The 16,513-nt window shown below is 42.8% G+C and overlaps 1 protein-coding gene across 4 annotated transcripts in view; it reads right to left on the bottom strand.

Moving 5' to 3' along the window:
• HOMER2 (homer scaffold protein 2) overlaps positions 1-16,513 on the bottom strand; it is a 63,099-nt gene that overhangs the window by 37,466 nt on the left and 9,120 nt on the right. For all 4 annotated transcript variants that reach the window (XM_051796636.1, XM_051796634.1, XM_051796635.1 and 1 more), the window contains exon 2: positions 1,064-1,220. In XM_051796636.1, the coding sequence (XP_051652596.1) occupies positions 1,064-1,220 (157 nt within the window). The remainder of the gene's footprint in view (positions 1-1,063; positions 1,221-16,513) is intronic.

Consider the following 16,513-nt stretch of genomic DNA (forward strand, 5'->3'; position numbering starts at 1 on the left):
ACAAACAGCATAATGATGGGATGTATTAATGCTGAACCAGTGTCAATGAGACATTACCATCAATTTAAGCAGGCAGTATGGCTGATTTATAAGCCAATATATAACCAAATATAGCACAGGAGATGTTTGGAAAAACAAGTATGTGAAATAGGCATGACAAATAGAAAAGCTTTATTAAGGGATGATTTCTGTGATCTCTATCTCCCAGAACAGTGATATTTTAACATCCTCATCCAAACAGGAATGCAGATAAACAGGCTGTGAACTCATCTTGTTGCCCTGTGGTTTGTGCTTTGACAGAAATGACCAATGATTTTTGTACATGAGTAAAATGTTTTCACTTATACCTCTGACTGGGGTCTGCTAGGGCAAAGTGGTCACTCATCAAGTGACCTTGGAGGGCCTAATCAGAGGGATAAATCTAGTATGTAGTAAAAACAGTTGTCTGAGCAACCTATTCAACCCAACTGACCGGGATTCTTACAGGAAATACTTCAGCACACTCTCTGGCAATGCAAAACAAAATAAGAAAAAATGTGGGGGCAGAGTCTTCATGTCAAACTTGTCACCTAAGGCTGATGAACCCCAGTGTAAAAGCTAAAGAAAATAAGTACTAACCTGTGAATAGTTCAGCCAGGCAAAAGTGAATATGCAGTTGGCATTTACATTAAAAGCTCTAGTCTGCATTTATCTGTCTCCTCATTCCCTTTAAAAAGAAAATTTTTTCCACCAAAAAGGCCTCAGCCTTATCTACCCAATATAGGTGGCTGTTTTAGATACTGTGTCACAGACTCAATTCGGACACTTAAGGCTCTTGGCTTGTTACAATCATGAATGCAAATTAGTCAGAGACAAAATCATTTAAGTTGGGCAAAATCACTTTTCAGGTGCCGTGTGTTTTTCCAGTTATCACTGCAAGTCCCCATAACGGATTATACAAAAAAACTGAGTATTTATGCACTTAAGTGTTTAATGCAGCCCCTCTATGTCTGTCTCCAGCCAGGGCTGACAGTCACACCCCGCTCCACACAGCAAACACGCCGGGGCACCACCAGCCTCCTACCTTGGCTCCATCCACACTGATAATCCGATAGCTGTTTCTCGTGCTGTCATAGAAGTAGGAAACAGTTACAGCCTGCTTGCTTGCAGGAACCCAGTTCTTCTTCGTGCTGGGGTCAATTTGGAAGACATGGGCTCTGGTGGTGAAGATGGGCTGTTCTCTGGAATAGGGAGGGACAGGAGAAATGGATGCATGAGTCTGCGGAAGATGAAATGTTCCAGAAGCCCAGCCTTGACCAGGCATGTTGAAAGCACAAGGCAGAGAGTGCCTGGCAATCCCCCAAACGAAAAGACAGAGCAGTGACTCTGCCAAGCCATGATCCAGCCTTGGTTACCTCTCCCTGGCATCACTAAGTGACATTCAGCACCTAAAGTTATGCCATAGCCTGAGAAACAATCAGCTTTTTTCTCCCTGCATTATACTAACTCAGTACCCACCCCTTCCTCAAAACACTTATTTGCAGGAAAGGACATTCACATGCATTCTTTCTTTTCCCATCCACATATTTTGCCAGAAGCAACAAGCCCCCCACAGCTGGATTTCCTCCTATCAACATTCCTGTTAACTGCTGCCTACAGCCAGGGCTCCTCTGTGGATGCACCAAGGACCCCAGTGACCTACAGGCATGGTACAATTACTGAAATATTAATCTCTCTCCTCAGGATCCCACTGCTCTGCGGATGTGCATGAAAATTTCATCAGATGCAAACCAGTCAATCATCCTGGGAAGCAAGGGGAAAAAAGAAACACAACCAAACCCCAGAGCTGATATATATATTGCCTTTTAGTTCAGCTCTCAGTGGATGATGTACCACCCCTGATACCCCATTCCTAAGCACCAGCTCTCCTTGGATGTTTTTCTCATCAAGAAAACTGTGCACACAGTGGAGAGGTTTTGTTTTACCATCAACACGTGACAATGCAAATCACACATAAAGCAGAGAAGACAAAGGACCAAAAGAAACAAATGTCATACACAAAAAGTCATCCAGGCTAAAGATCAGAATTAAGACTTACTTAAATGCCATAAAACTAAATTCACTTCCAACCAGACCTTTAATCCAAGTTTAGCAGTAGAAGTGAACTGCAAATCAAGCTCTGCTGTGCTTTTATATACATTTTTATGCTTTTGGTTCCTAAAAGCTGCAGTATATAATGTTCTGTATTAAGTGTACTGCTCAGTATATTCTTATCCCATACAAAATATCATATCATGAATAGGTACACTTGACAGAATTATGACAGGATTCAAAAACTATTGTACTACAAGAGTTACCACCTAGAATGTTGACCACATGGAAACTGAAAAGGCTGCCAGGATGAATTTTGCACAAAGCAAATGAAAAGAGGTAGGCAAAAGGCCAGAAAGATCTCTTGTTCTCATATGTTATTCTTTCTTGCTCAAAAAAATTATTATCTTCTATTATTCTCAGTCCCATAGTTTTGGAACTATGTTTTTATTATTATTTCTATAATCTTCAGCTCCTTGTATAGCCACCTGTGCATTTTTTGAACACAACAACTTCAGATACCGTATGTAGGAACCATATAAACCCTCACACATGATCTTAATCATTGCAGTTAAATTAAAATTGAGGGGAGAAAATTTGCAAATATCAAAGAGATAAAGTGATTTAAGAGTAGAATTAGCTCAGTGGAGTAATGGAGTGAACTAGTAAATCCCAGCAAGGCCTCAGGAGGGAGAAAATAAAACAGTGGTTTTCTCCTTGCAAGACTTATGCAGAGTTCTACATTTTTCCATTTCTGGATGGACAGCTGTGCTGAACCATGTAAAATACTTACTTGAAATACACTGAAATTAGAATGGGACTGTCATGTTACAGCTGTCAAAGAGTAGCATTTGCTTCAGTTCTTCCTTATCAGTAACTCACTGAACCCAGCTCTCATTTCACAGGCTAATATCGATGCCATCCTCAGCTGGGAGGAAAGAAAGGGCAGGTCTCCATTTAAAAGTATTTCCAACATCCATTACACTGGATTAGCACTGTAACGCCCACGAAGGTCATGGAGTTTGTCTGCAATAATGAATGCAGGGAGGGGAAGTTTCTTGCAAGCTGCTTAATCTTAAAAATATGTACTTTCCCCGAGTGAAGGATGATTTTGAATTTATTTTGCCTTTTACTCAGTTCTGTATTTTTAGTTGATTCTACTAAAAATTGGTTTTGCTACAGTAATATCACCTAAATATCACAGTTTAAACTTTCCAAAGTTTCCTCCATGCAAACCTATTCCACAAACAACTTTAACTCTGTTACATCATCTTAATGATACCAGAAAACACTGTTGAAACTATGCCTGGCCTCTTTGCTGCAGGAGCAGTAAGCATATAAATTAAATCTGGAGATAATAGAAGTAGAATGAAGGAAAAAAACCCACAACCATCTATCTCCATTTCTTCAGGAGTCTTGAAGCAACTACTGCTGTCAACGGGAGCTGTATACATGTATCCAAGTGGATAAATTAATGGATAATGAAGCTCAGGGCTTGAGATAGCCAACTATCCTTTCACGTGGGGCTTTTATTAAGAAGTAAAGGCAAAATCTACGTTTCTGACTCTTATTATTATTAAAAAACAACGAAACCCCCCCTGCATTTTGTGTGTGCAAACAGCAGCTGTAACACTCACAGTGATAGTTGCTAGTTGATAAATCATTAAGAATAAGAAAATGCAATGTGTAAACTTAAGCATTTTAACTCATTTGAGGTAAGTGAGCTGTTGACCTTCTGTTGAGACTCAGATTTGGAAGGGCCAATTGGATGCTCCACCTGCCTCTGACCTTTCTGCCATAGGTGGCTCTACAAGGCAGCAAAGCCCCAGGATTGATCTTTGACCCCCTGGAGAAAAGGAAGCACCCCCAGGACATAGCCTCCTGGATTTCCCAGTGTTGCCTCACAATAATTAAGAAGATGCATTTCTGTGGCTGTGTCTGCCCTGCTGCAGGTCTGTGCTCAGCTCTTGCTCCAAGGAGCCCAAACCCACTGCCAGGGCCCACGAGCCAGCACTGGGAGCCGGCGCCACCACACCTTCCCACACACCACAGCGGGTTGGGAAAGCCAACAGCACTGACAAACTCCAGTGGTAAAGCTTTTAACATGGGGGGGGAACATCCTTCACTACATCCCAAACTCCTTTGGCCACTGAGGCACACACAGGCAACTATAAAACTGTGGCACTCAATTTTCAAATGAAACGCTGAATTAGTTACTTTTAAAACACTTTACCAGGGCCCTACAGAGCTCCACACGGAGACGGATTATTCTGTGTAACTCACTTGCAGCTTTTGACATTCAAGAAAGCACTTTACTGGTAGAGTAACAGCTTTGTTTCCCAGTGTTCTTTCAATTTTTGTTTTATCAGAGATTTATCAGCTTTTATGATAAAACAGCAGCAATGCTAACTCGAAGCTCCTACAGCACATGCTGCATGGTTTGAGCCCCGTGAGCTGGTCCTTCCATGAGGCTGCCAGTTTGCCCGGGGAGGCAGGGAGCAGCAGCACTACCAGCTGGGCTGTGGACCTGCACATCAGAAGGCAAAGAGAATTTATGAATGTTTAAAATCTCATTAATTTTAACCAAAGTTGTTAATGATTGATTAAATACTCTTTAAAAAAAAAACAACAACTGTTTAAAAATCAATTAGACAGTAACATCCACTGTTTAGAGTAAAGCTGCTCGAAAAGTAGAAAATTACACCTAATAGTTCTTCGTTTAGTAATGTAATTTAAGACAGAAAATGCTTTTTATTATTAAATATGGCAAGCATGTTTCATAAATATAATCGCAATTTTCAATTAACGGTTTACATATTTCAGTCGACCTTTAATTTCTGTCCTTGTGTCATATGAGACATATCTCAAGTAAAAAACAACCATTCTCCATCAATGTCATCAACCTTTTCTGAAGAATTTAGAAAGTGAAAACCGAGACTCTCAAGCTAGCTAACTGCTGCACAGCTGCGAGAGATGCAGCATCACTTTCTGGTTAATACATAACCACGCCAAATTTTACAAGCGTGTGACTAGCTGCAAGCCATGTGTTCTACATTACTCTTCCTAATCAACGGGAATGAGCTCTCACCCAGGAAAAGTTCAAATTATTTAATTTAAATTTCCTTGTTTATCACTTGAATCATGAGCACAACCAGTGATTTAAATCACTTCAGCTGTAAAGAGCCTCTGCTGACTGGCAGCCAGCACCCTAAGGGCTGTGGGATGCTGGTGGAGCTGCAGCATGGAGAGCCCTGGCTGGGTGGACAGCCGGCATCTGGGAGAGCCGGGACCCCGGACCCAGCCACGCGTGGGGCCACGTGGAACCAGCTCCAGCTCTCAACCAGGCACTGATGATGTGAACACTTCTGTACTGGAGCAACCCTTTCTGGTAGTAAATACAACACAGTGACTCACGTGGGTGGCTGTGGGATCAGCACTCAAATACTTTTAAATGCACAAAGCGTCCAGTGCACATCGGGTGGATGCACTGACTGCACAGTAAATAGAACAAAGCAGGTCCTTTAACTTTTGTAGGATCTGGAAGATCAAATATAGTTGTGACAGGAGCTCTGGTACTCCACCAGAGGCAAAACCACTATTTGCACATTTTGCTAAAACTTTCATTAGCGGATCACTTAAAATTTCTGCGATGAGGATTCCTAGTTTGCAGGACAGGATTTTTTGTGCTCTCCCGACACTAACAGTAGACAGTCTTGCATTTGCTGTCTAATAATTGAAATAAAAATATTTTTTGAAAGCACACATCCTCATATATCTGCCATTTGGTGGGGGATGCACATGGCTGCAAACAGCGCATCAGCATAGATATTTTCAAACGTGGTGCTTCCTGCTACAGACCAGCATTGTGCACACACTGAGCTTTATACTACCTGACAGCGCCAGCAATCTGCAGTGATTTGCTGTAACAAGTATTAGATAATGAGGATCTTTCAAGAAAGAAGAGTAGCTACAAATGCAAAATCCTACTTTGTGACATATCCCCTATCACTGGTCGTGATACAAAAAAATTTATTTGCTAAACACAACATGATAAACTTGTTGTTAATAGTTCTTTGGATTGAATATCACTACTACTGCCTGACAGTGCAATAAAGAGTAAATCCTCTATGTACATCTTCACATATCATAGTTTGGAATGCCATTTGTATTTATTTGTGATTGTTCAAAAACAAGCAATGTTGCTAAAAAGAAGAGTGCTCTTCCCATACCACCCCTGCCCAGGCATGGCTTTCACACCAGCTGCCCTCAACTCCTGTATGGCAGTGGGACAGGCACGATACCAGCTCCCAAAGCCACCCAGCATTACCAGTGCCTCTGATTTCCCCAACATGCATGCACAGGTCGAAAGGCTAATACATATTAGAGAGGCAAACCCATGCCTTTGGTCCCAAACAAAACTGAGTAACTGTATCCTACCCCTTGAAAGCAGCAAGCTCTCCAATCACTCCTCCAAGACCCCAAAAGTCACTGAATGTCCCCCTTCAGCCACAGCAGTGCCAGCACGGGGGGTCCCAGGGTCCTTCAGGGTGCACAGCTGCCCTGCCAGGCTGCTGCTGCCTTGCCTTTCTAGGTTTTATTGCTGCACGATGGCCCCTGAGCTCAGAGATGGAGATTTTTCTCCTATTTGGAATACTCAGCTCGATGAAAGTCCAGGCAAGTTATGATGCCTAAGAATTACCTGTGAAAATACTGTTTCATCTACCCGTAACTCTCCTCACTAGTTCATACAAACACATCTCAAATTTCAAAAGACAACCAACCTCTCTCCCCAAAACACCAAAATCCAAGTAAAGGTATTCCTCTGATGAAGGCATAACTGCTGTGGGCAGAAGTTGCAGTTCATGGTGTCACACGCTGCAATACCGCAATCAGTACAGCGGTTGCAGTTTATGCACAATACTAATCTTTGCTTCAAGCAAAAATGAGAGTCCATTATCCTCCAGCCTGTTACCTCTACATGTTGGACACTTGGGCCATCTTGGATAAAATCTTTTTAGAAAAAAGAAAACCACAAAAATTAGCTTCGTAATGATGACTGAGAACAAAGTCAGAGGACCCCTTCTCACTTCTCTGTACACACTCCAGTCAAGACAAGTGCATTCCCCTTACACTCAGCACAACACAGCAAATTCAGCTGTCTCAGCCCAATCCCTGAGATACTGTCACCTCAATGCCCATCACTGCCCAGATCGTGGCTGGGGGAAGGGACCAGGACAGCAGGCTGGGCTCACTCAGCACAGGCTGAGCTGGGGAGAGGTGAACACTAAACCTGCACATTTTTTGGATGTGATAGCAGCAAACTGGCATTTTGCTCCCTTCCCAAATTGCCATATGCTAATTAATCCAGGTCACTCAGATCTCGTCAGCTGCCACAGGCAGGTTCTGGTGCTGGCTGCCAACCCACACAACTAGCAGAAGCAAGTAAGAGCCTGTTTCGACTTGCAAGGATGCAAAACTCAGCATGAGGTGAGCAGGTGGGTAATGGCTCCATTTTACACCTGAAGAAACAGCCAGGGAGAGCGAGATGGCATCCCAGGATAACAGAGACACTAGCAAGCCTGGAAATAAAATTAAATCACCTCATTTTCTCTCTGTAGCTTAGCTATCACTATCATTACAGGGCAGTTTTATACCACATCTACTCAGGGAAGTTTTTGACTACCTGAATTTAAAAGGCTAAATCAACAGCTGAATATTCACCACTGAACAAAAGAAAGGATTATAAGAATTAATAGTCTTACAGAGCAGAGAGGAACTATCAGTGGTTTTAAGAGCTGCTCTTCCACACTGTGGAAGAGGGTGGGATGGGATGCCAGCCCTGCAAACCACCCGCCTCCAGCTCCTGTTGGTCCTGCAGTGCAAACAGTCCTTCCTCCTCACACAGGTATTTCCATGGCAAAAATTACTTGTAAGAATGGAGACACAACCCTGAGCAATACAAGGAAGAGAAAAGAGGGAGGCTTTGCTATCAATTGTACACAGGGATGGGAAAACTGGCCCAGAGAGATGGGCTGGGCTAGCAGGGGACAGCTGCTCCCAGGTTTTGCTCTTCTTTATTCTCCCTGTGAAAAAAACACCCAGGCACTCCTGAAAGTGCCTTTGTTGGTACTCCCCAGCCAAGCCCTGTCCTCTCAGGTGGCATTCCCTGCCGCAGGGTGGAACTGGGGGTGCACAGAAGGGAATGACTTCTGGAAAACCCAGACTACTAGGACAGAAATCACACTGCTCCTAGAAAGAGAGGAAACAAGGAAGAGAAACAGCTATTTTTAAAATAGAATTTACTCCAAGTCCTTCTTTCCAGTCTTTCAGCTGCTGAAATGCCTATTTTGTAGGCAGACCACTCTCCTCACAATGAGGTTGAAGTGCTGAATCTGGCAGCAGTGTTAATCAAAGGCAAGGTCATGCAACTCGTTCAAATATCCAGTCATGATTCTCTGCTGCCCACTTGATACTAGATTTGATATCAACTCACCCGCAGAAATATATGAAATTCATGATAAAAATCCATCTTTTTAGCTTACTTCACTTATAACCATTATTATTTCAACACAATATAATGAGCAAAAGTGCTTTTTGCATTTGTAGAAAACATAATAGTGCCAGTTACTTAGACAGAAAAAAATAAGAATACAACTAGCTAGCTAAAGAGGAATTGTCTGTTAAAAGCACAGACGTTAATTAAACTAATTTTTGATCTGCACCTAAGTAAATCCAAAAGAATAAATCTTGAGGACAAAAGCTCTCAGCGTGAAAATCATTGTAACATCTGTGAGGTCTCACAATACCACTACGCCTTTATGAAGTCAATATACAAATTAAAAGCCTTAACTCAGGCAGTGAGAAAGCTCACACTTTATTTTGGGGCTATCTCCAGAGGTCTATTAACCTTTCAAGACACTGCGAATAAACAATTATACGCAAGTGACAGGAACTGAGAAGACCCTGAACTAATCCTTCATAGGTAAGGTTATTTATTGGAAAAAAAAGAAGTTGAGACACATGAGTATAAAACTGGTTGTGTAACTCTGACCATTTCGAGATTTTTCACGAGAAGGCATTGAAAAAGGATCCATAAATCTGCACCCTCAGTAACGTTTACACTGCCTCCTATTTGCATACGTATAAATCCAAACTCCGTATTTTGGAAAAAATACTTGTACTCTGTTTACACCCAGCACCTCTCCTACCCTTGTGACAAAAGAGTCTGGATCAGCACATGAACAGCCCCCCAGAGTCATCCTATTTTTCTTGCTTGGTTAAAAATCACCTCCTCTGTGTTCACTCCAGCTTCAGTGGGGTTAATGCTTTTAGCACAGCCTCCTATGTGGCACAATGTTTGTGTTGTAATATTTCAGTGAGAAATGCCATTGTAAATTGAAAGTGTAAATCCTGGACTGGAGAGCACAGGCCTGTAGGAACAGAAGCACATTCTCCCCCAGTGCTTTGTCTGTAGTGCCCACCTCAGGGCACAAGGGGATGTCACTGATCCCAAGCTCTGGATCACAGACCCGCATACACAGACCAAAATCTACCCCATGTAGCTGGCACTGGGAAGGATGAAGCACCAGCACACACCGGTCTTGTATTTTACATGTTCAGGGCTGCTCTGGAAAGCTTTCAGCGAGCTCTGTTACAGCACAAAGGCAGCTGGAGCAGGAGGGACCCCATAGAAGCTCATTGTGGTGGGATGTACAGGGCTGAACCAGCCCAGGGGTTCCCCATGTGCAGGAAACACTCAGCTCACCCCCACAAGGCACACATCAACCTCCACTGCTGTCACAGAAGGCCAGCAGAAACTGGACAAAACCACAGCTCTGCAGCCCTGTGCCACCATCAGTCTTCCCCTGCACAGATGAAACACTATAGGGGCTGCCTGGTTTGTTTTACAAAGGAGAAATAAGAAGCCAGTGTACAGACCTGAACTGCACCAAGCAGAATACAAAAAGAGACAGTACTCCTGAGAGCCCTCACTCATCCCACCAGCAATGCCCAGGACACCCCAGCACTGGCCTTGCCAGGGAAATGAGGTGCCAGCAACCCCAGTCACTCCTGGGCTTCCTCACCCCCTGTCAGACATCAGACACATCTGCAGTTGGCACTGGAGAGAAACAATCAAAGAAGAGAAATAATGCAAACACACTTTCAAAGAAAGAGAATAGTTTATTTTGCATTTGTAAACCAGCAGAAAATTCCTTTAACATGCTAGTGGAGTCTTTTATTGCTACTTTTAACTCTTTGCACTTCTGCATGGCAGAAGGCTTGGGGTACTTTGAGGCTGTACATGCTATTTGGTGTTTATTTACGAAATGAAGAGGCTAAATGTCAGAGGATATATGACCAAAGCAAAGGTATCTGCAAATAGAAGGTTGAAGTAAAACACAATGTGTTTGTCCATGTAAAACCCACTGACACCACCAGGGCAGCATCTTTATGTTTGGGACTTTTTCTCCCCCAACCCCCGTGCTATAGGAATTTGCATGGCTGATGAGGTTATCTTTGCACAAAGCAATCTGAAAACTTGATTTCAATCAGTGGCATAATCAAAGCCTCACTATTGCAAAATAATATGATTAAAGACTCCATTATTTCAAACGCCACAGCACTAAGCAGATCCTTGGAGGGGAGTACTTTTGTGCACTAATCCATGCATGTAATTATCGATATGCTTTCCCATGCCCTATTCAAATGCTCTCCCCTGAGGCTTTTCTTCCACTTACACTAGGGGAAAAAAAAAAAAAAAGCCAATCAGTTCAGTTTAAAGAACAAGTTGTATAACTCTTTTTGATCTACTGCCTGAAGGATCAAATAAGGAATTCTACCAGCCATAATGTCAGAAGCAAACGATAGGGCTTTGCTGGTCCTGATGGCCACCAGCACGTGCTGGAGCACAGGTAGGGCAGGGCAAGTGCCCCGTGCTGGGACATGCTGCCACCAGAGCACCTGGGCTAATAACGCACTCAGGGCTGAGTGCTTCCTTAGTCTTCAAGAAAAGGGGTGCAAACAGATGGCTTAATACAAGGCTGCACGTCTTTAATGAAACTTAAGGATGTAAAAATTAAAAGCAATTAAAGGATAAGCAATTTGCTCTGTAAGAGATTAGAAAAATGCAATCCAATGCCCACGTGGGGTTTTCAGTATGTGTATCGACTTGCCTGCGCTGAGAACACCACCAGGCTGGCAACAGCAACAGCACTGCCATGTTTAAATTGATTTGATGCTACCAGAGCAAGCCATCTAGAAGACAAAAATCACCAAAGGTAGTCAAGAGCACCAAAGATAGTGTATTAAAAACAGTAAAGAGAGGTTCAGTGCAAGCACAGCCCTTGTGCTCACAGCCAGGAACCCCACAGCTGCAGTCAGGCAAGGGCAAGGTGCTGGACACAAGCATGGCTACAGCCAGCCTCACTCCCCACTCAATGCAGTTTAAATTAGACTGTCTGAAAAGAAGCAGATTTCAATTTTCTGGTGATTTTAATAGACTAATAGAATCAACAACCAGAGTGTGCTGGTTGCTGGTAATATGCAGGCAGCACCTCTTATGGAACTGAGGGACAGAGTTTTTGAAACTCATGTATCTCCTAGCAGCCAGTAAAATAACACGACACATTTCTTCTGCTTCCAGTTAAAACCACAAAGGAAATTTCAAACATTTAGAAGCTAACATTATTCACTTTGATCTTTAAAAATATAACACCATCTGTTACCATCAGATTTACAGTACAGATCTCAGATATGTACATTATTTGTTGGTATAAAAAGCTGTCAGCAGCCCTAGCGCAAAAGCAGCGATACTGTGGTAATCTCCTGAGTTTCACAGAGAAAAACTACTAATTTGAAAAGCATAACCAACAGGTTATTCATGAGAAACATAGTATCTGCAAAACAAACACCACTTCCCTTGCCACAAAACCCACAAACCCAAGCCCCAACAGCTTGCTAACACTGCAAACTGTGCATATTTGCAGGTAATATTGGGAGAAACTTATCCCAGAAGTTCCTGAACCTCAATAGCCAACTCTTTCTGATCCCTGCAGTCCTGCTCCCTTGGCACTTCTGATTTCTGCATGTCAATGCCTCCAACTTTGTGTGTTACATGAGATACAGGTTATATGAGGTGTGGGCTATGGAAGGATTTAATTTCAACTATCACCACTTTTCATGCTATGCAGGTTCCATAACTACGTGTTATAATGCAAATATGCCAAAAAAAATTACATTCTCCTGTCAGCAGAATCTCAAAAACTAGTGTGGGCTGGGTGAAAATTTGTAGAATAAACAAGACATAGCACACATTCCTATTATAAACTTATTATGCAAGATGAGTTTGGGTAATAAACAAAACCTAATAAAAAGTTCAAGTTATTTTCTGGATATTCCAAATCTAACTCAAGTTTCAAGGATATGGCAGTTCTGAGGGGCCACGCTAGGATGCCTGCTGGGGTGAGATTGGCAGGAGTAGTCAGAAGTCAGAACTTTATACTGTCAGATCATCAGGAGCTTTAAAATGAAAAGGTCTTGACCTTTTCTTAAAAAAAAAATTATTCATTCTTCTGAAAAGCCAACTTCTCGCTTTTCTGATGTCAAACAAGAAGCCTTGAAAATAAATTCTTACCTGTATGATGCAAATTATGACATTCCTTGTGTTTGTAATATTTAGCTTTTTGTGCCTTGGAAATGAATACAACAGGAGAGGACATAATATTTTTTTCCCCTGTGACACACTCTGTCCTGCTGGTATCTCTTGATTGAACAACTGCAAGTAAATCTTTCTTTTCCTTATCAAATTATGGTCTGTTAGACATAAAGAAATCCAATTAGTGCTACAAAAATTTAGGCATACCATTTCCTCAGTCTCATTTACACCAATATAGACTTTTTTCTTTGTGTCAAGGGTGAAGGACACAGCTGAATGATGGGATTTTTTCCATCTCATTTATATATTGATGTAATAAGGGCAGACAGGTAGGCCCTATGCAAGTGCTGATTCTGTCAGCAGCCGAAGTTGCCAGGACTGTGAATGTTGTCACTTATAGATTGATAAATGGACTACATGGACTAATTGTATTCCAGCATCTCTGGACAGATGGCAAATCTTACAGCCATATGGTGATTATTTCCACTGAGCTGAAAGTATATTAACACTTACCAAAATGTTTGAAATGATGAGATGATCTGAAATAATTTTTCCATGAACTGGGATAAAAACAATGGGCTTGGATGGGCTGGCACGCTGGGGCTGGGCTCTCTCCCAGGATTCCCGTTCCACGCAGGCTCCAGGGCCTGCGGGTATCGCAGTTATTGATGAAACTGGCTGTGTGCTGGGTTCTCAGCTGGAGCTCAGAGCCTGTGTGAGCGCCAGGGGACTGTGGGACTCATTTTAGCTCTTCTGCCTTGCCCTTATTTAGTTGCCACTATCTGCTGCTTGATACGCCGGCTGCCCTGTCAGCTGGCAGCACTGACACAAACACTTCCTTTTCCTGGTATTTTTTTTCTCATTCCTTTTCTTCTCTCTGGTTGAAAAGAAACCGCAAATACACTGGAGGAACTGAACACAGGGTCTCTGGACTAGGACTGACCGAGCAATGTGCACCTGCAGCCCAAAAAGCCAGTCGTATCCTGGACTGCATCCCAAGAAGTGTGACCAACAGGTCAAGGGAGATGATTCTCCCCTTCTACTCTGCTCTTGTGAGACCCCACCTGGAGTATTGCATCCTGGTCTGGGGCCCCAACATAGGCAGGATGTGGAGCTGTTGGAATGAGTCCAGAGGAGGCCACAAAGATGATCAGTGGGTTGGAGCACCTCTCATATGGAGACAGGCTGAAAGAGTTGGGATTTTCTGCCTTCCAGTACCTAACGAGACTACAAGAGAGCTGCAGAGCAACCTTTTACATGGACATCTAGTGACAGAACACGGGGTAATGACTAAATGCTGAAAGAGGGCAGCTTTAGACTAGATAATAGGAAGAAATTCTTTCCTGTGATGGTGATGAGGCAGTGAACAGGTTACCTAGAGAGATTGTGGCTGCCCCATCCCTGGAAGTGTTCAAAGCCAGGTTGGATGGGGCTTTGAGCAACCTGGTCTAGTGGAAGGTGTCCTTGCCCATGACAAAGTTGGAACTAGATGATCTTCAAAGTCCCTTCCAACTCAAACCGTTCTATGACTATACATGCACTGTATACATTTAGTTATCCCCATGTCTGCTCCCAAAAGAGGAATTAGCTGGGAGGGGACAGAACTACGCCCCAGCAACCCTGTAAAACAAATCAAACCAGCTGGATGGTGACAAGAGGCTCACCCTGCTCACTGACAACTTTGTGAGCCACTGCTAAGGTCTGCAGTGCTCCTTCAGCACAAAGCTGGTAGCTCGGCGTGTTTACCAAATGCAAGTAAAGCACATCACGCTGACACACATCCCAAAGACAACACAAAATGCTTATGACTGCATCCTTTACTGATACTTTTGCTGTGGGGCTTTGAACTTTTTATGAGATATATGCAGCAGTGAATTCATCCTTCTAACAACGGGACAATACATGCAGGAGACATGATCCTCTTTGGATCTGAGTTACTGCTTATTTATACCAAACAAATGTGAGCAAAATGAGCTCAAATTCTAGAGAGATGTTTATGCCAGAATAACAACCTACATTACACAATTTAAATTATTTTTTTGCTTCATTTTCAGAACAAAATTCTGAACATTTATTTGTTTTAAAATAGGATTAAAAAATAACATTTTATATTCTGCAGTAATTTGTTTGGCATGTACGCTCATGGTAGGTAAGTTCTTGGTAGCAGAAACAGCCACCTCCCTTGCTGGAGGAGAAAGTTCATGTACCAGTTTCCCCTACTTGCCATAAGTAAAATACAGCAAGTCAAAAGATAGAAATTGCACTCTTCGTAGTCCCTGTGATCTAAAATTAGTGCCTGGTGTTGGTATGCAGAATGGATCGAGTACTCGCTCAGCCACTGAGGATAAGGTGCCAACTGGTGAGAAATTCTTACTATGCTTTTCACACATTCACACTTTAGCACCCTAAGAATTAAATCGATTTGATTTGTAAGGTCTCTATTACAGGACTCCCTAAACACAGTTTTCTTTTAGGAAGTTTTACCACCCCTGAAAGGCAGCGAAAGAGCATTCTGGTGGCCCACTTCTCCCTAGACAACCCAGACTTGCCCTGTGTTTTTCCATGTGCCTCCAAGCCAACACTTTGACCCAGGCTTGGAGCTGTTGCCACCCTGGGCACCAGCCAGGCTGTCCTCCCCCCAGGCAGCAGCAGCAGCTCCAATGTCACCGCAGGGGAAGGAGAAGTGCCAAAAGGAGATGGAAAAAGAAAAGAAAGGGAGGAAAAGTAACTTAACTGCAAGGTGCAAAGTTTGGACCAATCTGTTTAACTCATGGAAATCAGCTGTTCTTTTATGGAATAACAGACAGCACTGAACCATCCCAAATCGTTCCCAGCAGTTGTGTGTCTATTTTCTCTTCTGGCCAATAATTCAGAGGTCATCCTGTATAGCAGTTGACAAGCATAATCCCTTTCCAGTACAACCTCATTCACTTGTGCTAATTCAACAGTTATTGGAAAGAGTGTTGCAAATCAGGGCAACATTACCTTGATATTTAACAAGAGAAGCTGTACAGAGTTGCACAATATTGCCGTCCCTCCTAAGGACAAGGATGCCAATTCATAAGGCAGGGAGGAAAGACCAAGCAGGGGATGCAAAGTGGATTAGATATTTTGATTCCATTCCAAATTCTAAGCTTAAAATATAAAAAACTTTGGCAACTTCTCCCCCACAGAATTTGAAATGCTAATTTCTAACTCAATGGAGAAAAGTTCTTGCGAAGATCTGAACAATACATACACAGGATAATTACTTTGAGGCTGAAAAATTCAGAACAGACCTTCCCTGTAGAGGGAAAAGCAGGTAACCACAACCACAGGAGAGGTGTTTACCTCAGGCTTTGGTCAAGGTGATGAAGGAAGCTGTCCCTACAGCCCTCTGCAAAAACCACAGCCTTTCTCCCCAGAAAAGTCTAAACAGGGCAAAAGAGATTGCTTGGGAGTATCAGACTGCACATGATTATGTCCTTGAAAGATGATGCATCTTCCATAATATGCAATTTTGAAGGTCTCAAAAAACAGATGCTCAGAACTTTCTGTCTGGGGAATGTCTTTGAGGATCACACAGAAACTTTAAAGACATTATTTGTCCTTCAGATCTCTCAAAAGACAAAGTGGAATTTCACATTGTGCACAAACAGCCATTTCCCCGCTCCAAAGCACAGAGGAAGGTGAAAGAGACACAGAGGGGAAAGATAAGCTCCCCAAGGAAGCAGGGACACATACACACTTCTGGATCTGCCTGGGAGGAGATGAGCAGCCTCCCTGTCTACCCCAAATAACTCCCAAACC

Source organism: Manacus candei, unplaced genomic scaffold, assembly GCF_025592945.1.
Source record: "Manacus candei isolate 608988 ecotype Guabito, Panama unplaced genomic scaffold, ASM2559294v1 h1tg000046l, whole genome shotgun sequence".
Lineage (NCBI taxonomy): Eukaryota > Metazoa > Chordata > Aves > Passeriformes > Pipridae > Manacus > Manacus candei.